Source organism: Nyctereutes procyonoides, unplaced genomic scaffold (genome assembly GCF_905146905.1).
Source record: "Nyctereutes procyonoides isolate TBG_1078 unplaced genomic scaffold, NYPRO_anot_genome, whole genome shotgun sequence".
In the NCBI taxonomy this organism is placed as follows: Eukaryota; Metazoa; Chordata; class Mammalia; order Carnivora; family Canidae; genus Nyctereutes; species Nyctereutes procyonoides.
This window is the reverse complement of record NW_026575159.1, coordinates 5,592,413-5,615,300: the sequence shown is the minus strand read 5'-3', so window position 1 is coordinate 5,615,300 and position 22,888 is coordinate 5,592,413. Positions and strand designations below refer to the sequence as shown.

At 40.4% G+C, this 22,888-nt stretch overlaps 2 protein-coding genes across 2 annotated transcripts; both read left to right on the top strand.

Moving 5' to 3' along the window:
* Nucleotides 1-2,958: 2,958 nt before the first annotated feature.
* Nucleotides 2,959-11,997, top strand: KCNV1 (potassium voltage-gated channel modifier subfamily V member 1). The gene is made up of 3 exons (XM_055314220.1): nucleotides 2,959-3,425; nucleotides 4,288-4,817; nucleotides 8,124-11,997. The coding sequence occupies exons 1-3, from the start codon at nucleotides 2,959-2,961 to the stop codon at nucleotides 8,633-8,635; spliced, it is 1,509 nt and encodes a 502-aa protein (XP_055170195.1). The 3' UTR covers nucleotides 8,636-11,997.
* Nucleotides 11,998-13,477: 1,480 nt separating this feature from the next.
* On the top strand, nucleotides 13,478-22,261 carry LOC129502379 (centrin-2-like). Its single transcript, XM_055313902.1, has 3 exons — nucleotides 13,478-13,682; nucleotides 21,474-21,709; nucleotides 21,926-22,261. Exons 1-3 carry the CDS (start codon nucleotides 13,478-13,480, stop codon nucleotides 22,259-22,261), a joined length of 777 nt encoding a protein of 258 aa, XP_055169877.1.
* Nucleotides 22,262-22,888: the final 627 nt, after the last annotated feature.

Below are 22,888 nucleotides of genomic sequence, written 5' to 3'. Positions count from 1 at the left end.
ATTCTCCTCTGAAAGTTTTCCTCCTTCCTCATCACAATCTGTAAAGCCAGGGTAGACCTTTAATGTTAATCATTTGATGAAAGTTATTTACCCGAAGATATGAATAAGGCTTAGCGGGACTGTGGACTTTTGCCTTTTTCAATGGCCAAATAATCTGTAACAGAGATGGTGTGGGAGTTTTTCTTCTTGTGTAAGAGAAGCTCTGCTACCTTTTTTTTTTTATCTTTTAAGATTTTATTTATTTATTCATGAGGGACACACACAGAGAGAGAGGCAGAGACAGGGAGAAGCGGGCTCCCCGTGGAGAGCCTGACTTGATCCCAGGACCCCAGGACCCCAGGACCACGCTCTGAGCTGAAGGCAGATGCTAAACCACGGAGCCACCCAGGTGCCCACTCTGCTACCTTAAATAAATTCACACAGAACCTAAAAGTAATGATGAAGTACTTACCAGGATAATCTTAACCCCTCCATATTTTCTGTTTGGAAGAGTTCTTTACAGAGGCAAAAGTCAACCAAATGGATAGCTGTCAAAAGAACCATAACCTATGAATACTATACTGTTTGTTTGTTTGTTTTTTTAAATTTTCACTGAAGTTGCTCTTTATTCTCCCAGGAAAAACTTTAGTTCTACAAGGACAAAGATCTTGTCTGTTTTCTTCATGTATCTGTCTGAAGCACCTAGAATAGTGTCGGGTATATAGTGGATGCTCAGTAAACATTTGTTGAAAGATCAGGAAAAAGATATCATTAAACTCCTGCCCTCCTTTAGAAGTTTGCAAAAATAAATAAATAAAAAAGTAAATAAAAGCAAACACACTCCGATTTATTTGAAAGCCACGCAAAAAGGAGATGTCCCAAGCATCGCATTTATGAGGGCAGCCTCTGGTAAATCAGTCCTGCGTTTAAATTTGGACTGTATGAACCTAAATGAATCACTTAATTTCTCTGTTTTGCCTCAATTTCCTCCTTCTGTACAATGGGTATGCTTGCTACCTCCTAGTATTGTTATGATGACTAAATGAGGTACTGTAAGGAGCTTACAAAAGTAAGCCCCCACTCACTGCACGTTGGGTGTTTTTACTGAAGCGTGAAATGTGGCTGAGAGAGGCACCGAGGCCCGCGGAGTAAAGGGCCGCCGGGGGTGTCCCACAGCCATTGGACCAGGTCAGGACCCAACCGCGTCGTTTCAAGTCAGTTTATGAAGAAGTTTTCCCCACTATACCAAGCTGCCTGCTCATCTCTCTTGGTAGATACTTTCTAAAACTTCTTACAAGGAGAAAAACATACATATATATATATATATGTATACTGTGCTCCACGCTCCCTTGCAAAGACTCCTGGAAGATGCAGGGTTCCCAGGTGCTTGCTGGAAATCCCGAAGCCCCTGATGCAAATGCCACACGGAGCGGTCACTGGACTCCCCCAGCCCGGGGTGGAGCACACTTGTGGGAAATTTTGTTCTTGAGCGTTGGTGAGCGCCCGCATCAGGGAAACGCGAATCCCAACAGCAACCCTCGAGGCGTCTTCGGGACGAATATAACATTCGGAGTCACAGGGCGCCTCCCTTCCTCCGGTCTCACCTCCCTCGGCTCGCAGCGTTCCCCGCAGCTGGCGCTGGCAGCCGCGAGCCGCTCGCTCGCGCGGGCGGGGGCGGCCGAGGGGCCGGAGCCGGAGGCGGGGGAGACGAGGCGAGGCAGCCGGCGCCGGCACCGGGCTCCGCTCGCCGCACAGTCTCCCTCCGGGCCCCGTCCAGGCAGACCTCACGTGCGCCGCAGAGCACCGAGGGGAGGCGGCCCCGCAGCGCGGCCCCCGAGCGCGGCGCGGCTGTGCCGGAGCCGAAGGTGAGTGCCCGGGCCCCGGCCCCACCCCCGCGCGGCGCCAACAGGTCGGCGGGGGCGCGACTGCAGGGGCCCCGGCGGGCTCCCCGCGGCCCCCACCCGGGCAGGGCGCTCGGCCGCTCCCTTCCCCGACCGTCGTCACTACTTAGACTCGTGCCCCGGCCCACGCCTGTTCCCTTCCTCGCCTTCTTCTGCCTTCCCGTCTCCTAAAATGAGAGCTCGGCCGCGTGCCGGGGAACGAGCCTGGAACGGCCGCTTTCCGGGGACACTTGTCCCGGCAGAAGCGGCTCCCCCGGGGGGCGCCAGGTGCGGGGCCGCGGTGACCCCCCGGGGGGACTTCCGTTAGAAGTCATCGCCCATTATCCTCCTTCCTCAACCAGGAGGCCAAAACCACAGGGAGAGAGAAGAAGAAGATCGAGCGTGAGTGACGACCCGACTTGAATGAGAATGAATGGGAGCCGATGACGCGGCCCCGTCCCCCGCGTGCTCGCGCCCCCGGCGACCCCTCCCGGGGAGGCCGCTGAAGCCGCCGCCGAGCAGCACGACGGGCGAGTACGGACCCCCGAGGCGCAAGGAGCCCGCGCCCGGCCACCGCGTCCCCCGCTCTCTGGACTTTGCCTCCTGTGGGTCCTGCCATCCCCCCCGCTTCGCCGGGGTCCCCCCGAGAGTCACCGCGTCCTCCTCCCCGACTCCAGACCGCCCTCGGCCCCCGCCCGCGCCGGCCCCAGGCGGCTGATCTGCGGCCCAAACTTCGCGGGGCAGCGGCGAGAGTCAAGGCAGAGCGCGCGCGCCCCGCCGCGCCCGGCCGCGCCCCGGGGCTGCCCCGGCGGAGCCCGCGTGGGAGGGAGGGAGCCTCGCCCCGCGCGCGCCCCCTGCTCTCGGCCCGGCCGCCGCGCTCGGGCCCCGGGGCGCTGCTCTCGCGCGCTCGCCGCGCCCTAGCGGCGGGAGGCGGAAGAGCGCAGGGGGCGGGGAGCCGAGGGGTGCGCGGGCGGGAGGCACCCCCCTCGGCAGTCAGGGAAATCCCGGCCGCCAGCGGGGGCCCCGCCGCCACCCTCGCCCGGCCGAGGCTTCCGGCGCGCCCCCGACCCTGTGGCGCCCTCGGGCAGCGGCGGCGGGGATGGAGCTGCCTCCCCGCGGGCGGGCGCCGCCGGACTCGCCGCTGGACAGCTGCTCCCTGACCTCGCTGGAGTCCAGCGTCTTCTGCAGCGAGGGCGAAGGGGAGCCCCTGGCGCTCGGGGACTGCTTCACGGTCAACGTGGGCGGCAGCCGCTTCGTGCTCTCGCAGCAGGCGCTGTCCTGCTTCCCGCACACGCGCCTCGGGAAGCTGGCCGTGGTGGTGGCCTCGTGCCGCCGCCGCGGGGCCCTGGCCGCCGTGCCCAGCCCCCTGGAGCTCTGCGACGATGCCAACCCGGTGGACAACGAGTACTTCTTCGACCGCAGCTCGCAAGCTTTCCGCTACGTCTTGCACTACTACCGCACCGGCCGCCTGCACGTCATGGAGCAGCTGTGCGCGCTCTCCTTCCTTCAGGAGATCCAGTACTGGGGCATCGACGAGCTCAGCATCGACTCCTGCTGCAGGGACAGGTACCGAGCGGCGCGCGGTGGCCGGGCGGGGGGGCGGGCGCCGGGCACAGAGGGAGGGCAGCAGAGCTAAGAGGGTGAGCGTCACGCTAGCCTCGCTGAAGCCAGGCCTAAGGATACGTGAGGCCACCCCTGAGCTAGCTCGCTCTGAGATGGGGTGGCGGTGAGATCTGGAAAGCGTCAAAGACAGCTTGGGATTGGACCTTTTGGAACCTCTTCCCTTTTTTTTTTTTTTTTTTTGGAATGAATGAATGTGTGCCATATTCGTTTTTAAGGCAAAGGGGGTCAGGCCTGAAATACGTATTTGGTGATTGAATAAATGAGTCAGAAAACCTGTGATCCAAAAGATGCACGTATAGACATGGAGGTTTCAATAGGGAGCGTTATCGTTTATCGGAGCTACAACACTCACTAAACTTGGGTGTTGAACTGCTTTGAATACAGAAGATAGAAAATTGGTTCCTTGACCGTGAATGTTTGTGGGACTTTGATGATGACTTTGCTATTATCTTGCTATGAGTACTGTTTCTCCATGAAGACCTTCCCATTACACACACAAGAAAGTTCCATATGGCAGACTTCTGTTCTCGTTACAAGAAAAATGGGTAATAAAAAGCATTAAAGTAGGTTTGCTATGTATAAATCCTTTTGTATAAACTACCAAGAAGGCGTCATTTTAAGAATAATAATCCTAGCTGAGAAACTTTGAGTACCGTGGGCAGGAGACAGCCTGGGTGAAATATGAATGGACGCTGTCTGCCTTTTACTAAAATAAAAACCATGACCTCATTGCTAAGTTTAATTTTCTTTTTACGTCTGTATTTTTAAAAAGTGAGACTAATCACCAAGTTGTTTTCTCTAAAAGATACTTCAGAAGAAAGGAGCTGAGTGAAACGTTAGACTTTAAGAAAGACACAGAAGACCAGGAAAGTCAACATGAGAGTGAACAGGACTTCTCACAAGGACCTTGTCCCACTGTCCGCCAGAAGCTCTGGAACATCCTGGAGAAACCTGGATCTTCCACAGCTGCTCGAATCTTTGGGGTCATCTCCATCATCTTTGTGGTGGTGTCCATCGTCAACATGGCCCTGATGTCAGCTGAATTAAGCTGGCTGGACCTGCAGCTGCTGGAGATCCTGGAGTATGTGTGTATTAGCTGGTTCACCGGGGAGTTTGTCCTGCGCTTCCTGTGCGTGCGGGACAGGTGCCGCTTCCTGAGAAAGGTGCCAAACATCATAGACCTCCTTGCCATCTTGCCCTTCTACATCACTCTTCTGGTAGAGAGCCTGAGTGGGAGCCAGACGACACAGGAGCTGGAAAATGTGGGGCGCATTGTGCAGGTTTTGAGGCTGCTCAGGGCTCTGCGCATGCTAAAGCTGGGCAGACATTCCACAGGTATTCAAATTTCAGTGATGCTTTTTAACTTGCCGTTGTTTATAAACACGAGTGCTTGACTATAGCCTAAGAGAAGTGACTGTGAATGGATACTCAGAATTACCAACTCCCATCCTTTACCCCACCATGATTTCCAAAACGGTATTGGGAAGCAAAACCTTGAATTGTTGTTATCATAGGTATAGAGAAGATGCCTCTCCCATTCCTTCTTTCCATAAGATGTGTGAAAAACAACCAGACCACTTTTTAGCCTCTATTTTAACCCACTGCTCAGAAGTTGTACAAAAATTAAAGACACTCTGCCTCTAGAAGTTTCTAGATGAAATATGCATAAACAGCACATAAAAAGGTATGCGTAAATTATTCATGATATATAGGGACATAAGCCAGTTTCTCTTCTGTGTCCAAGGAAGGGCTTACCAAACTTGTTCCTTGGCAAAAAAGAAAGTCAGCCCTGCAGGGCTTTCTCTAGCCATGCAAAAAGTCAGATGACCAGGCACTGGTGGCCTATCCCATGATTTTTGAAGAAACAGTGGAAATATTTGCTTTGGAAGAAAGCAGAAGTCACTGATTAAATGCTTTATCTAGTATCTGAGAATTTTCTTGTCCCTAAACTGAGATGCATGAGAGAGATGGTAACAGGAATTCCTTAGCTAATATAAAGAGCCTTGAAAATCTAATGAACACTCTCTGTAGAAAAAATGCCAAACAACGCTCAGTTGTGCATGAAAGTTATAGTCAATGTCAGGGGAAGTCACTCAAATCCATTAAAGATGGTCCTTGTGTTCCTGAGGGCAGCGATTCTCAATGCCTGGTCCTGTGGCTGTCGGATGTTTTGAAGTATGTATGTGTTCCCTAGGTTAGATTTGAATGAAAATAAGAACCCCTTGAAAAGCTCGTGAAAAGGCAAAGTCTAAAACCTGACCCGTGAAGAGTCAGATTTTAGTATTTGGCGTTGCATCGAGGAGCATACATTTTAACAAGCTCACGAGGGATTTTGGTGGACTGCACTTTAAGAAACACTGGAGTAGGACGCCGTGTTAATATGGTACCTATTAACGCCATACACAAGAATACAAATAATTTAGCTAGAGAGTCCTATTACCACCTTATTTCTCCAGATATGTGCTTGACTAGTCACCTAAAAGTCATTGCGTCTCCCTATTAAGATAGGGCGAAATTAACTTCAAATATGTTTTTTTTTCCCCACATGGCTGAAGTAATTAGGACTTAACATAATTTTGGTTGTGTATTTTCCTAACTAGTCTCACATAGCAGGGATTTGATAATGGGGTTTCCAACAACTTTTAGAAGTACCACTCTTTGTTTTCTGACACACATAATAGGATGCTTTCTTCTAGTATTTATAAACTCCTCACAAGATTCGATTTAAAAACACCCAGTAAAGACTACATTTTTTCCCAAAGAAAAGAAAAAGAAAATAATAGTAATTTCCGCAATGTCACCTCTTCAAGGTTTTTTTTTTCAGTTCCAGAGCAGTACAAAGTATTAATAAAGCCTTAATTTATTGAAAGGATATGAACGCTTACGTAAATATTTGATGATTTTATCTTAAGCATTTCATTTAGCAAAATGCAGACATAGGTGACGTATTTCCCCATGTAGAACTATAAGTTGAGAGGTATTATAGAAAAACAATTAGGAGAACAATGATCGGCTAGAGAGCCAAAGTTTAAATCCTGGCTCTCTAGCTTTGTCCTAGATATGCCACTTCTCTGTCCCTTGGTCTCCTCATCTGTAAAATGGCATAAAAATTCCATCAATCTCATATTGTCTTTGAAGATTATCTGAGTTAATAGATGTAGCATGTAGAAATTCAAGACCACTTTGTGTTTCCATACAAAATGGTTTAGAACATTTCATCTTGAAATGGAAACAGTCTCCATAAACACTGCTTTTCCTTATATGCTTTCAGTGTATTTCAGAAATACAGTTCAATGCAGACACATCAAGGTTAGTTTTCTAAAAGGTATTCTAACACATTCTAAAAAAAAAAAGTCTTTGGAAGTTAAACCTCAAAATTAATATTCCCTAATATTTAAAAAATAGCTGGTAAATAGTTTAAGAAGATCTCAAAAGTTTAAGAACAAACTTTAAAAATAATGAGAGCACAAATGGCATTTTAATGCAATTTCAAATAGTCTCTAGTGAATAAAAATGAAAATTCTAAGAGGTATTGCTTTGACCTTTAGAGACACTGTGACTTCAGGCTGATATGACTTCAAAATACTGGATACACCTTTTGCAGTGTTTGGGAACTCTAGTGTCAAGGGAGATACCTTATTCAAACGATAATCCCATTATGGGCTCATCTGACTCTTCTGAGAACTGAGTCTCTCTGGAGATGGAACTGGACTCTCTTGGGTATGTCTCCCAGAGGTTCACTGAATCCTCAGAATAGCAGTAGGGAATGCACCGATGCTTCAGAGTAAGTGGATTTCCCAGTAGCTCGAACCCCCCATACCTTCTTGCAGTGAAGGAATAATCTGTAGTCAGGTCTGTCCCCTTACGGAAAAGCAGAAACTCTCTGTACTCAAGGGAAATGTTTCCCTGTAGCTTTGGTACTAAGGGTACGACTTTCAGTAGGTGTCGAGGGAATTCAGGAATGCCTCCTGATTAACCTTTAAGAATACCCTGTGGATGTGCATAGGATGTTCTCATGTCAGTGCGGTCACTGGTGCCTACCTTGCTCCTGCTGCGTCACTTCATTCTCATGGTGGACATCTTTTACTGCTTCTGGCTTTCAGATAATGCCCTGGTTATGTTCAGCTTCATTAGGAGAGTGAGTAGAGCAGACACATAAAATGTAAGAAGACAGCCTGAAACTGGCATTAGAAAAGTGTGCCAAAGTGATGCACTGAAATGCAGGTCTGGCCAAGTGTGCCCTCCGCTTGCCATGCTGCAAAGGCCTCCCCCATTTTATGGACAAAAGTATAATTCCTGTCATACATCCCCTGCCTGCCTTGCAGTCTCATCTTTCACTTTGGGTTTTTTGTACAAATAGTAGGTATTTAGTAAATACATAAGTGGATGAAAGAATCTAACTATATTTCTCTCTACCCTTTTACATCTGGCCCTACCAATCAGACTATGAGCTCCCTGAAGAAAGAGATTGTGATTTATCATCTCTGTATCCCCAGGACACTGCCCAAGGCCGGAGACGTATTAGATATGAAATGCATGTTTGTGGGCGGACAGCTAGGAAGGAGAGGGGAGGAGAGAGAAGTGGAAGGTGATGAGGGGAGGAAGGAGTGCCAGTGATTGACGGCAGTTGTTCTGTTACAGGATTACGCTCGCTCGGGATGACGATCACCCAGTGTTACGAAGAAGTCGGCCTTCTGCTCCTATTTCTGTCTGTGGGAATTTCTATATTTTCAACTGTGGAATATTTTGCTGAGCAAAGCATTCCTGACACAACCTTCACAAGCGTCCCCTGTGCGTGGTGGTGGGCCACAACATCCATGACTACTGTAGGCTATGGGGACATTAGACCAGACACCACCACAGGCAAAATCGTGGCCTTCATGTGTATATTATCAGGAATCCTTGTCTTGGCCTTGCCTATCGCTATTATTAACGACCGCTTCTCCGCTTGCTATTTCACCTTAAAGCTGAAGGAAGCTGCTGTTAGACAGCGTGAAGCGCTGAAGAAGCTGACCAAGAATATAGCCACTGATTCATACATCAGTGTTAACTTGAGAGATGTCTATGCCCGGAGTATCATGGAGATGCTTCGGTTAAAAGGCAGAGAAAGGGCAAGTACTAGGAGCAGTGGAGGAGATGATTTCTGGTTTTGAATTCACTTGCAATTTATTTACAAAAGCTTGTGTACAACTAACTCAACTGATAAAGCCTTGATATGGATGTCTGTATACTGTTGAAGAGTCTCTTTTGAGTACTATCCATGTTAGTTTTTACCAATCTATTGCTTGGTCTGCTAGAATAGTTCACTTCTCCCAAACAAACTGCACACTGAGTCTCAAAAATAGTCATTTAACACCACCCAGTACAAGTAGGTCAAATGTCTGAATTGTCAAATATAAAATAATACAGTACCTATGACAAAGTTAAAAAATTTATGTATCACGAATCAGAAGTTCTTTGCACCATTAACGTAAGAGAATGGGACTTAAACTGCATAGCCCAGAGAAAAATGAATATTTAGGAACATACTGAACAACTTTGCCATTTAAAGACATTCTCCAAGTAAATAAATCATTCCTTTCTCCATCAGCTAAAGCTGTTAATTACAAAAATTAGCTTTGCAAGCAACAATCCTGATTTGACGACCATAGATGGTGACGCCCTCTTCCTTCTGGTGCAAACCACTGGTCACAGAGGGACTAAGTTCTGATTTCTATCATTATTATTGGAGATAGGAATCCCCAAACTGCTTAGCCAGCAACAGAAGAGTGCTGTATAGAGGCTTCAAGAATTGTGCATCCTCATTCTCCCCACTGAGTGCAGTAGTGTAGTCTAAAGCAAGAGTCTTCTGTACCCCTGGGAAATCGGATGGTCTTAAAAACTCTTTTTATTGATGTAGTGTTCAAATGTCTTTAAAAATCACAAATACGTAAAGGTGAAGTAGTGAATATCCTAAATATATACACTGAAATTATTAAACAGTCTTATTTCATAAAATGAGAATGATATGTTGAATGATATCACTGGTTGAACTTGAGGATCTCTTATTTGTTAACAAAACATTATGGATAGCTTTCTGACTGTTAGGGCAAATAGCAAATGTTCAAACTTTGCACACATTTTGGCAGCATTTGACAGTCCTCCGTGACAATAGTAAAATTCCTAGACATTCTGTTATATGATTAAAACCAAAAGTTCTAAACCTAAGAATTAGTTTATGATTCCCAATATTCTAGTAAAGGATATTTTAAAACTAAGAGTGATACGGAGTATCACTTTAACACCTGCATTTTCAGTGTGTTTAATGGTGCCCCCAAGGGGATGAAATTGCTTCTTGGGGGCAAAAATATCAGTCCTTTTTTTCATAAAACAGATATATACATGCAGTACCTGAACAGATATAGACTATATCTATGGTGTTAAAATTTCATGGGGTGGAAAGTTAGAAAAAATGCCTAAGAAGCTCTTTGCCAGGGTTGGGTGGTGATAAGAAATACACATTGAGAAATACTGCTTTAATATATGGCTATACCATAGTTCATCAAGTCTATTTAAAATACCCTATTATATTAATAACCACCAAAAAAAAAAAAAAAGAGAGGGAGGGAAGGAAAAGGAAGGAGGGAAGGAAGAAAAGAAGAGAGAAGCCAGTCAATTATAAGAGGCCCCTGATTATAAAAATGCATCCAGATTTTGGATATATAAAAATTTTAAATATGCATCTTCATAAAATATCATATATAATACTTCTAGTTTTCTGGCATGCATGCTTAAGTTCTGAAAACATTTTCAGTGATGTCATGAGTTTTAGATGGTATGCTAAAATATTTTAATCCACTTGGTTTGTTTCCACTTCTCCCAAATATTATGAAAGATTTAGGAGATATGAATAGTAATAAAATAAATATTTTCCCTCTCACACAATTCACAGGTGCTGAAGCATAGCATAGGGTCACTAATTCTAGTATAAATTCCATCTGTAGTCTGAAGGTGAAACAGAAGTTAGATACAGAAGCCAAGCATACCATGGTTTCTCTAGAGCTCTCCCCACTAGGAATAGTTGCTCTGGCAGGTCTGTGCTCTATACTCATCATGTATTGTGTCATTAATCCCAAAATGTCCCTATTAAACAATTATTACTATACTATTTTAAGTATTAGTTTATTACATTTATTCATTCAACTAATATTCATTTAGACCTGTCTGTGGAGGGCACTAGAGATTCTTATGCCAGAGTAAGTCCTATTCTCTTATTTAATATTCTATTCGAGGATGTGAGGGGAACACAGATAATAAAAACTGAGGCATAAGAAGGTGCAATAACCTGCTTAAATTCACATGCCCCGTATATAGGTGACAGAGCCAGGAATGAATCCCAATGTGCTGGACCCTGAAAATGATACTCCTAAAAGTCATAGCTTTCATTATTGCCACACAACTTGTGGATAGGGATTCACTTCGTAAGCAGGTAAGCCAATTTCTTGTGGATGGAGAGGTTTAATATGCCTTAAGAAAAATTTCAGCTTATTCTCAGAGGTGGAATGGTGCTTATAAGGAACAGTTGTTGTCATGCTTTATAGTCATTATTAGACAAGAAAAACATTATCTTTAGAATAATTAATAGCTAGAAAATAAAAATGAAAAAACTGTATGTATTCCGTAGAGATATTTTTTCTACCACCAAAGATTCTAAACATGTTCTTCACAAATGTGGTATGTTAGCAGTATATATTTTGTCAAGATGTGGACATTTCAAAAGGAAATTTTAAATACCACTGCTTAGTCAACTTTGCTGTTAGATAAAATATCAGCGTACTTATTCAACAATGTACATATAAGAAAACCAAGTTTAATTTAAGTAACATGAAATAATTTTATATCCTTTCATTTAAAAAACATGATATTTTTCATAAATATAAGAATTATTGCTGTAAAACAATGTATTTAATTTGGAAATATAAATAATGGAATTATTGGCTTTCTTTAAGCTATTTAGAGAACACAAATTAAAAACATTTGTGTGCACAGAGGTAATGCTTGAGCACCTAAAAGAGCAATTTTAAGAAATCACTATGGCATCTCTAGTAGAAGTGGCATGATGTTCATGTTTTAATGTTTTTTTCCTTATATATACAAAGAATTGTTGCATTTATCATTTTCATGCAAATTAGTATTAAGTATAATGTATTAGATGCACAAAGAAGTTAACCGAGGTAGAAATCTCAGTGCTGTGTTTCAATGTGGAATTCTTACTCTGATTAAAATCTTTTGACTAAGCTCTTGCAGAAAATATATATGCTGGCCCAAGTTATCCAAGCAAAATATTATCATTGGGTAAAATGAATGCTTTGACAAACATTTCCCCTGAAATATTTTGTTAACATGAAAAGCCTATTCTTTTGAAATATTAGCCATTAATATTTCTGTCTTACCAATCCTTCAATTCAGGTCCAAGATATAGGTTGGCAAATGATGTGTTTTAGTGCTTCTCCTGGTGATTTTTCCTTCACAAAGCACCACCACCCCCAAACTTCTTTCCAAGCCATGCTGATACATGAAATAAAAATGTCACAAAGGAGAATTTTACTCATAAACCTCACTGGCAATTGCTTCTGTGATATGTCTTTAGGGCTAATGGGAAGCATCCTCCTTCGCCTTATATTAGAATCACTCCCTTGCTTATCTCCTCAATCTCCTCTCTTCCTTCCTGGTATTGAATCAGTGAGACCCAAGTCCTAATTAAATCCAATCTACTGCCTACTTGTGGCTGCCCCCAAAAAGCTGATCATGAGTACAGAAAAAAAACCAATGTATGCAGACTGCTTTCATTTTACATTCTCAACTACAACCCCAAATGGGTTCTTAATGCTGCAAGGCAATCATACTGCAATTCCTGAATGTATTCACTCTCTCTGGATAAATATAGACCTCTAACACCTCCTTTTCATTGCACTTTCACTCGGAAAATAGAATCAAATTTTCCACAAGGGCCGACACCCACATTTATCCACCTACTTCCACCTGTGCCTATTCACTTTGCCTTCCCTCCTATTTTGTGGACTAAACTGTCCATCCTATTTCTCCTCTCCAATTCTAAGACATTGCTTCAAAAAGCCTATCCCCTCTCCCTATTATACCATTATTTTTCCCCCTCACTACTGGATCATTTCTATCAACATATAAACTTGATTAATTTTCCCATCTTAAAAATAAAAAACAAACAAATGAATTTTTACAACTCCTAGAATCTATGTCATCCTCTAGGAAACCCCCTACTCCCTGGTCTCCTTTATGGCACATTCTTCTCAAGGTCCGCAATTACCGCATCATTGCTAAATTCAATCATTAATTCTCAAAATTCATGTTACTTGATTCATCAGCTGCATTTTCCAGGATTAGCAACTTCCCTGGAACACCTTCTTCACTTCACTTTCTGCCCGTTGCACTCTCCCAATTTCCCCCTGACCCCCAGCTCACTCATCTTTTCTGGTTGATGTTCAATCAGGGCTTAATCCTCAGACCTCTTCTCCTCTCTATATACATTGTCCATCCTGTTTCATGGCTTAAATATATCACTGATAGTCAACCCCCAAATTTCTATCTACATCTTCAGATTTGTGCATGTAACTGCCTGTTCCATATCTACACCTGAATGTCTGATGCCTATCTCATGATTACCACATCCACCACCAAATTATTTATATTTTCTCAAAGTCTATGTTAATTCAAGTCCCCTGAGAGGCAGATGCCAAGATGGGTGACTATTGTAATACTGATGACATGTAAGACATTTACTTGGGGGGAAAAAAGACCTTTGAAGGATAAACAGGAGTCTAGGGAAGGTGGGAAGAACCTTCAGATCATGATGTAAATCTGGCATCTGTGAAGAGGAAGGATTGGGTAAAAAAAGAGTCTCTGATAATAGGCCAGTTCTGAGAAAATGTCAACCAAGTTGACAGAGAGTCGTGAGAAAAAGTAGTCCATCTCTTTTAGAAATGGCCCTGCACTCAGAAGACAACAGCTCAGCCTGTCAGTCAACCATGTTCCATTCAGGAGGAGATCTGAGCAGTGGATTTTTATGGCCACCAACATCAAGCCCCGGAACTGCTTGGGTCAGTTTCTCCACACATCTTCAGAAGTCGCCCCTCCATGAATACCATGGGTCTCTCTTTCCAAAGGAAAATTTAGAAAAAAGAGTTGGTGGGTGACTAGAGTATTCATTGCTACAGTTGGTCTCAGAATAGCAGCTAGTAGTCATCCTCTACCTCCTCCACTATCCACAGCATCTCATCACAGCACACTATTTACCCCACTGGACCCTTGCATCCAAAGTGTTATAATGAGAATTCTCATCTGCTTATGCTTCCTTTTTTATCACTATTGTGTACTGAAGTGCACCAAAGTTAGTTATGCTGCACAAAATTTTTAGCACATTCGGGGTGACCGGGTGATGGGCGCTGAGGGGGGCACTCGCCGGGATGAACACTGGGTGTTATGCTATATGTTGGCAAATTGAACTCCAATAAAAAAATTTTAAAAATAAAAATAATAAAATAAAATAAAATAAAATAATAAATTTAGGACCACACACAAAAAAATTATCACCATGCTACTTAATTTTATATTTCAACAAGGAAATAGCATTAATAAAAGGATATTTCAGGGAGAGATTTCAAAATAATTTAAATCCTCTTTTATTCGTTTCTGACAATCACACTGAATATGATAGTATTTTAATAAAGCACTAGTAATAATCCAATTATTCTGAAAAATACTTTGATGTTTATGTATTAACTCATGTAAAACCATTGAGGTAGATAAACACATTTAGCTTTCAACATGATACAACTAAATGTGAAGTAACAGGTTAACTTTTGGATTTTCTTTTCCTGTTCTAAGTTGAGTGACATTTCTTCCAATTATATGCCATTTATCATGCCTTCTTTAGAATGTCTACAGTCTAAGCGGCTTTTAATTAAAGGAAGATAATGGTCATATATAAATTTTCTACATTATTCTATTGTTCAATACTCCAGTTATTTTCAAGGAAATAATAACTAAAGAAAAGTTTTGACAAGTTTGGTGCATGCACGCACACACAGAAAGAGACAAAGGGAAAGAGAGAAATAATAAAAAATTTAGGGCAACAAATGAGATTTTCAAATTATGGGAGGTAGATGTTTCTTGGCACATAGCAATAATCACACTGAATATATAGGTAGAATTTCAATCATCTAAGTAAGAAAACCAAATCTTCCTTAAAAAGTAATTTCAGTTTCTGCACACCAGGACAATTTTCCTGAAACCATGTCTTTATACACATCTTTGCTGTACAGCCAATGTTTTATCTTCAAGTCTATAATTATTATTGTCAACTAATTCTAAATGGTACACGTGAAAATAAAAGACAGTTACAGTTGCTATGGAAACTATACTTTGTAGGAAATTCATTTCAACAAGCCTTGCTCCCAAAGTTAAAAAAGAAAACAAAAAACAAACAAAAGCATTCCATATACAATAGTGCCACCTTGACCACAAGCCATCAGAAAAAGAAAGAATAAATGGATGAAAAGATTTTAAAAAAGTACCTCTAGCTGTACTTCTAGCTTCCTTTCTCACATAAGCTAATTATCTTTAAGATTTCATACAAAGAAAAATAACTACTCCCTGCAAAAACTACATTGCATAACAGTGGGATTTCTTTTTTAACTTAAAAGATAGAATATTTAACTTTGTAATCATAAGTTTTAGAAATGTATCATCACTGGACATTTAACAAATTATTTAACTTAGTACTCTTCTATTCTTTTTAAATATTCGATACATTTTTCACACCAACTAATAAAATGTGCTAATAACTCAAACCAATTTGATTCCACATCCTCAATGCATGGACAAATAGATCTTATCTTGTCATTTGGCATTCATCATATTATAATAAATCTTCAGAGAAACTTTAGCAAATATATTTGATAATTCAAGTAGCAAAATGATCTTTCTCACCCATTTCTGACAGTTCTTTTCTAGAACTGTTTTTCAGAGCACAGAACAAGAGTTTTTCTTTTCTTTTTTCTTTTTTTTTTAAGATTTTATTTATTTGAGAGAGAGAGAGACAGAGGAAGAGAGAATGGGAGGGAGGAGGGACAAAGGGAGAGAGACAAGCACACTCCACACTGAGCAGGGAGCCCAAAGCAAGGTTCTATCCCAGGACCTTGTGATCATGACCTGAGCTGAAGGCAGACACTTAATGGACTGAGCTATCCTGGTGCCCCAAAACAAGAGTTTTTCATTTATTTATTTTTTTTTGAGTTTTTCATTTAATTTCATTTGACATCCTTTCAAGGACATTACATATATGCAGAGGGAGGAACTAATTACCTGATACTTGCACGAACAGGATAATTTATGATCTAGAAACCAAAAAAAAAAAAAAAGTATTGTGACACAATTTATCCAATCCATATCAGAATAGGCAAGAATATATAACAACAGTCTTTTGCTTCCCTCTTTCAAATTTTGAAGACTGGTAGATTTGTGGATCAAAGAATATTTTATCAAAGAAAACATACATTTTGGGGTCAGATAAACGTAACTTTTCTAAAATATATACTATACCCATGTTTTATACTTGTGTAGTATTTTTCTGTTATCATTTTAAATCCAAAACAATATCTCTATTAGAAGAAATTACATGACTCTTACTCTTAGATTTGGGAACAACTTTTGTTGTTTTAACATATAAATTGTGTCATTTTTTTTCCAAAGATTTATTTATTTATTTATTGAGAGAGAGAGAGGCAGATACACAGGCAGGGGGAGAAGCAGGCTCCTTGTAGGGAGCCCGACGTGGGACTCCATCCACTCTCTCCAGGATCACGCCCCGGGCTGCAGGCGGCGCTAAACTGCTGCGCCACCAGGGCTGCCTGATATTTTTTTTTTAAACTGCATATCAAAAACCATTAATGGATGATGAAATAAACTGAGTTCCGACTACTATCTTTTTAATGAAGTGGATGGACTAGGATGGAATGGAAGTAGAATAGAAGAATAGAATGGGATAAGATGGAATATAAAACAACACAGCATAGCATATTGTAAGCACCCCTCACAAATCCAGAGGAAGAAATAAAAACATCATAAAAAAAGCATTGCAGTAGATTGTAAGAAGACTGGGAAGGAGACCTGGGAGGAATGCACTCACTGGAAGCACACATTGGCTGGAAAATGATTAAATTTTATTTCTTGATTTTGTCTATTATAACTGGCAGATTAAGATTTCACAATTTAATTTTGTATTACCATAATTTACAGTGGCTTGTGAATCAGGAAAATAATTTTTACCTGCTAGTGGCAAAATCATGTATTCCAAGGAGATTTTTGTTACAAACTTACTGTGCATTTTTTAAAAGGTTTATGGTAGTATGACAGTCTCTTAGTTGAGGGTCAGAGTACTATTTTTTTTCAGAGTACTATTTTAATTAAATTGAAACAAATTGTCCATAAAAAATTGCTTTATTATGTTAAATATGATAAGATAACATGAAAATTATAGGATATGTTTAAGATATAATACTGGGACTTAAAGAGTAAGTAGTGACAATAGTTGAAACAAATTACTCTGTACCTCAGCAAACTTCTATTTCATTTCATTTGAACTTCATGCTTTAAAAAAAATTGATCATAACAAATTTAGAAAATAATTTTATTACATTTACAAACCTCAATAAAAATAACAGATTACAATATATTAATTTTAATGATGTCCGCAAAAGAAAGATTTAAAACTTGGAAATTGAAAAAATAATCGCCAAATACCACCAACTGACTTGTTAATATGTCCCCACATGACTTTCACAAAAAATTATTCTTTAAAGTATGTATGGAAATCTAAAGTATGATTTTTTAAATGATATAGTAGCTGGAAAATTCATAACTATACAACTTAGTGATAAGATGATATCTAATATTTTTGTCAAAGATTAATTAAACTTCTTATATCACCCTGAAATATATTGATTGTCCCAGGACTTTTCCTGAGATTGTGTTCGAAGACAATTTGCCATGTGTCTCTTGCATGTCTGTATATCTTGCAAACAGAAACACAGATAGTTTTATTCCAGAATACATTTTCAAGGATGTCTGGATGGCATGAAATGTTGGAAAACAGAGATGGTGTCTCCTCTGAAACAAGGGAATTTGTATGATGTCCATGATAATAAAGATAATGCCTTCCTTTCAGCCAGAGGTTGGACATGCTTACTTGAAGCTTTTTAAAAAGATTAACGTTTCTGGGGATCCCTGGGTAGCTTAGCGGTTTGGTGCCTGCCCTCAGGCCAGAGCGTCACCCCAGAGTCCCTGGATCGAGTCCCGCATCGGGCTTCCTGCACTGAGCCTGCTTCTCCCTCTACAGGTGCCTCTGCCTCTCTCTCTCTCTCTCTCTCTTTCTCTCTGTCTCTCATGAATAAATAAATAAAATCTTTTTAAAAAAATTAATGTTTTCGAGTTTCTTAAGTGTGACACACACATCTACTGCATGTGCAGCTTTGACCACAGCCACTTTCATGTCACCCCCATGGGATTTGGGAAGCAAGAGAAATATGAAGCTCATGCTACCTCATTTGCCATGAGTAATAAGTTCTTCATCTCTGTCCCAGGAGTCTCCTGGATTTTACTAGGAAAAGGGCAAAATCTCAGACACCTCAAAATTCTTGACAGATTGGGAGCTCAAAAGTGAATTTCACGTTTTTCTAAATGTAAAGCAACTCCAGTTGGCAGATACTTTCTATGTGGTATTTTGGTAATAAAAGTGGTATATTTAACTGGCATTTCAAGCATTCGTTATGGACTAAACTTTTGAGGGAAAAATTAACAATATTGTCAACATATGTGAAGGCTTCCAAAAGTATTATTACTATTATGGCAAACAAGACTCAAAGTCATCAACCCTATCTTCCACATGTTCCCAAAATATGTTGTATCACATTGAAGAGGGCATTAATAATGAAGGAGGTTTGAATGAAATAAAATTGGAAATATATTTACATTTTATTTATCAGTCTCAAACTTTTAATCATTCCTTTATTGAGGAAAATAGAAAAACTTTTAGAAGAAAATTCTATTTACTATTCAAAACTCTGCATAAATAATTGAATTAAACGTCACACCTAAAGGACTAAATTATTACAACTCATTTATTGTTAGAGTTCATTACAATGATTACAATTTCATTCTTTATTTACATTGAAAAGCAATTGCCAGATATTATAGTGATTTTAGATTAAGATTAATTCATTCCTTATACTGTGAAACAGAAAGAAAATTATTATTATTCACAACTTACTTAATTGACTCAGAATTTTCATCCTTGATGAAGATGGAGAAATGGAAGGAAAAAACTCAACGAGACATATACAGTGTACATGACTTTATCTTTGTATATTATGGACAGCCAGACATATTTATCATGTTAAGTTAATTATTTTCTAACTTATAGAAAGTTGGTTTCAGAATATTTCTTATGCTCTAATAGATATTGATAAAATGATGTTTGATATGAAAATGGTTTTGCAGAAAAGGCAAACTTTATCTTACATATATATGTATACATATATGTCAGTGGAATGGTTACTGGGTCACTATATAAAATGTATTTCTTACTGCAGTGTCTTTAGTATTTGAAAACAGTAATATAAAGAAACTATTGGTCAAGGTTCTCCAGAGACATAGAACCAATAAGATATATATGTATTTGTGTGTGTGCATATATATTTGTATATATATATATATGACATGTATGTATCTGTGTATATATATTCAATATGTCATATATATATGTATGTATGTATGTATTATAATATGGACTTTGCTCCAATGTGATTATGAAGGGTAAGTCCCAAAATCTGTAGTTGACAATTCAGAGACCTAGGAGAGCTGATGGTATAGCTCCAGGCTGAATGCCAACAGGCTCAAGACACAAAAAGAACAATGTCTCTTTCCAAAAGCAGGATAAAACTAATGTCTCAGTTCAGAGAAGAGTTCCCCTCAGTCTTTTTGTTCTGTTTAAGACTTCAACTGATTAGATGAGGTCCATCCGTATTAGAGAGGGCAATCTTTACTCAGGCTACTAATTTAAAATGTTAACCTTATCCAGAACCACCCTCACAGACACACTCAGAATAATTTTGGTTAAATATCTGCATTCCCCATAGCCTCATCAAGCTGACACATAAAATTAACCATCATACCATGTAAACAAGTGAAGAAACCAGAGTAGATGCACAAAAATTTATCCAAGGCTATACCATAAGGGAAGGACCCAAGAGGTACCCCTTGGTTTACTTCACTTTAAGTCATCTATTTCTTCTCTTTCATCATTCTGCATTAGAGCCAAATAGAATTGGGTGTTTCTCAGTATTATAGTTAGGGGAAGCATAAGGTAATGTCACAAAGAAAACATTCTTCCTAAAAAAATATGCTCCTGAATCTCATAGTAATTACTTCTGCAGTTACTAAAGAAAACTACAACTCACATAAGTTGTAAACCAGCAAAGATGTTCTTTCTCTAGAGCTATGATAAAAATCTAGAAATATAATTAGACGTAGCCTACCTATGTCCCTACCCCCACATACCATAATGTTGCTATCATTTTCCCTAATCTAGCCTTTGAGGTTAAGCTATACTGAGCATGGATAGGAACTACTTAAGATTGAAAAACAAAGAACACAAGAGCTATTAGCACTGAAAAAAATATATACTATAATGAGTATCTAAGTCACTGTGACTCAGATTTATCTGATTTATAAATCATTCAATTATTTTTCATCATCAACACTAGGACAGACAAGGGTTTTCCAAAGAAATAGAACCAATAAAGAGAGAATGAGAAAGAGAAAGAGAGAGAGAGAGAGAGAGAGAGAATGTGTGTGTGTGTGTGTGTGTGTGTGTGTGTGTGTGTGTGTGTGCAGAGAGAGATTTCAAGTCGTTGACTCACACTATTATGGAGACTCACAAGTTCAAAATCTGCAGAGTGCAGTGAGCCATCAGACTGGAGGTTCAAGGGAGAGCTGCAATTCTCTCTTCTTCTCTCATCTTCTCTGCATATTATGAAGAAGATGGGAGAAAAGGTGCTGACATAAGTAAGTTTGGAAATGAATGGGTTCTGAGACTAAAGGCCGAACGAATTGCACATGAGGTCTGCAATCTAGTGGACAAACCTGTTCCCCATGGGGAATTCATAATTTTAGGCATTCACAATTTTAATGCTGCTATACACTTATATTAGACTAGGACAAGTAAATAAATAGATGGCAGGTGATGCAGCTGGGTTGCTCATTGTTGGAATGGAACTTTACAGGTAAAGTAAGGAGCAGGGGCTAGAATGATCCATGTGATATTGATTAGTCTTAGACATATCAGTAGGAGCCCATGTTTAGCTGAATGAAGTATAGCAATATTTTTATATTTGTATACATAAATGGGTTAGCAAATACACATATACTTCTTTGCTCAGTCAGCTGGCAGAGCTAAAAGAAACAAGGCTCCAACAGCAGAGAACACACCTAGCAGACTATTTCTAGTACCATTCTCCAATAAAAAGAACCACGGGTCATTAGAAAAATCATTTATTCTAGGCCTGAGGCAGGAAATACACAAGATGAACCCAGAGCACTTTACAATGCCAGAAAGGATGAAAGTGGAAAAAAAAAAACAAATACATGTTGTGGGTCTATGTCAGAGGGCACAGAAGTCAACTATAAGAGCTTCCAGTGACCAAAGTTTGAGTAACCGGAGCAACAAAGTAAATTAAGTAGCATTATATTATAACCCACAGTATAAAATAAACATTTATGGGTTCATACTGATATAAAATAAATGATTATATAAATGAATAAATGAGAAAAAAGAGACAAATCTTCCATGCAGAAAAATTCCAAATAACATATGTAGCTATTCTGTTCTAAAGAACAAGGGATAGAGTTGTCATAACAAAGGGCAGTGGAGTCCATCAGCAAAGGCAGACAAGCATGGCATCATCTACCCATCGACAAAGGAAAGGATGAGTTCTAAGCTGGAGCTGACTGAAGAACAGAAACAGGAAACCCAGGAAGCTTTTGATCTCTTTGATGCTGATGGAATTGGGACCATAGATGTTAAGGAACTTAAAATGGCAATGAGGGCACTGGGCTTGGAACCCCAGAAAGAAGAGATCAAGAAAATGATAAGAGAGGTCACCTGGGTGACTCAGTGGTTGAGCCTCTGCCTTTGGCTCAGGTCATGATCCTGGGGTCCTGGGATCAAGTCCCACATCAGGATGACTGCAGGGAGCCTGCTTCTCCCTCTGCCTATGTCTCTGCCTCTCTCTCTCTCTCTCTCTCTCTCTCTCTCTCTCTCTCTCTCTTTCTGTCTCTCATGAATAAATAAACATTTTTTTTAAAAAAGAAAGAAAATGATAAGTGAAATCGATAGGGAATGGACAGGAAAAATGAACTTTAGTGACTTTTTGACTGTGATGACTCAGAAAATATCTGAGAAAGATACCAAAGAAGAAATTCTGAAAACTTTTAAGCTCTTCAATGATGATGAAACTGGGAAGATAAGATTCAAAAATCTAAAGCACGTGGCCAAGGAGTCGAGTGAGAACCTCACTGATGAGAAGCTGCAGAAAATGATCGATGAAGCTGATCACAATGGAGATAGAGAAGTCAATGAGAAGTTCCTGCACATCATGAATAAGACCAGTCTTTACTTAGATCAGCCTCTTCTTTTCATAATTGTGTGAAACCTGGGTTCTGAGAACATAAACTATTTTCTCCTACTGACCTCCCTGTATAACTTTAGTAACAATCTTGAATCTCTTTTAGGTATTTGAAAGTGTTCTCGGACATTAAGTTCTTTGTAAGGTGACTTGCAGATTGCTTTAATTCCCCAAAGCAAAACAAGAGCACATTAGGGTGGTGGGAAGGGTCTTAAAGCTTTCACCCACCTGCATTTCTTTCTTGTATCACTTCACTCGTGTCATATATTTCCACGTTTATGCCACCACAAAACAACTTCTTAGATAAGCACATGTTGTACCCATGCCATCAGAAGCAGGGGACATCTTTATGTTTCTAGTTCTAACCAACACCTGAGTGCAGCTTTCTCGTTTATAAAACCCAGTGAACTTACTCACTTGTGTTCGGATGTGTTTGTAGTATTTGTTTTATCTTAAAAATAAAATTTTTCTTATTTTAAAAAAAAGAACAAGTGGTATAGCTCCACACTCATTAAGTGTTAGCTAGGCATAGAGATGTTCTTGGAAAGATTACAGCATGGACAAGGGGAGACAAAAGATTTACAGTGGAAAAATTTGACAAACACATCCATTAAGTGTCAACATCAATAATCACAAATCCTATTGATAGTT

Bases quoted from the DNA above. Each gene is read 5' to 3' on its own strand.
- KCNV1 (XM_055314220.1), top strand. From the start codon at position 2,959: ATGGAGCTGCCTCCCCGCGGGCGGGCGCCGCCGGACTCGCCGCTGGAC. The intron at 3,426-4,287 runs GTACCGAGCGGC...TTTCTCTAAAAG, and splicing joins GACTCCTGCTGCAGGGACAG to ATACTTCAGAAGAAAGGAGC. The intron at 4,818-8,123 runs GTATTCAAATTT...GTTCTGTTACAG, and splicing joins GCTGGGCAGACATTCCACAG to GATTACGCTCGCTCGGGATG.
- LOC129502379 (XM_055313902.1), top strand. From the start codon at position 13,478: ATGGCCCTGCACTCAGAAGACAACAGCTCAGCCTGTCAGTCAACCATG. The intron at 13,683-21,473 runs GTGGGTGACTAG...GTCATAACAAAG, and splicing joins AAATTTAGAAAAAAGAGTTG to GGCAGTGGAGTCCATCAGCA. The intron at 21,710-21,925 runs GTCACCTGGGTG...TAAAAAAGAAAG, and splicing joins TCAAGAAAATGATAAGAGAG to AAAATGATAAGTGAAATCGA.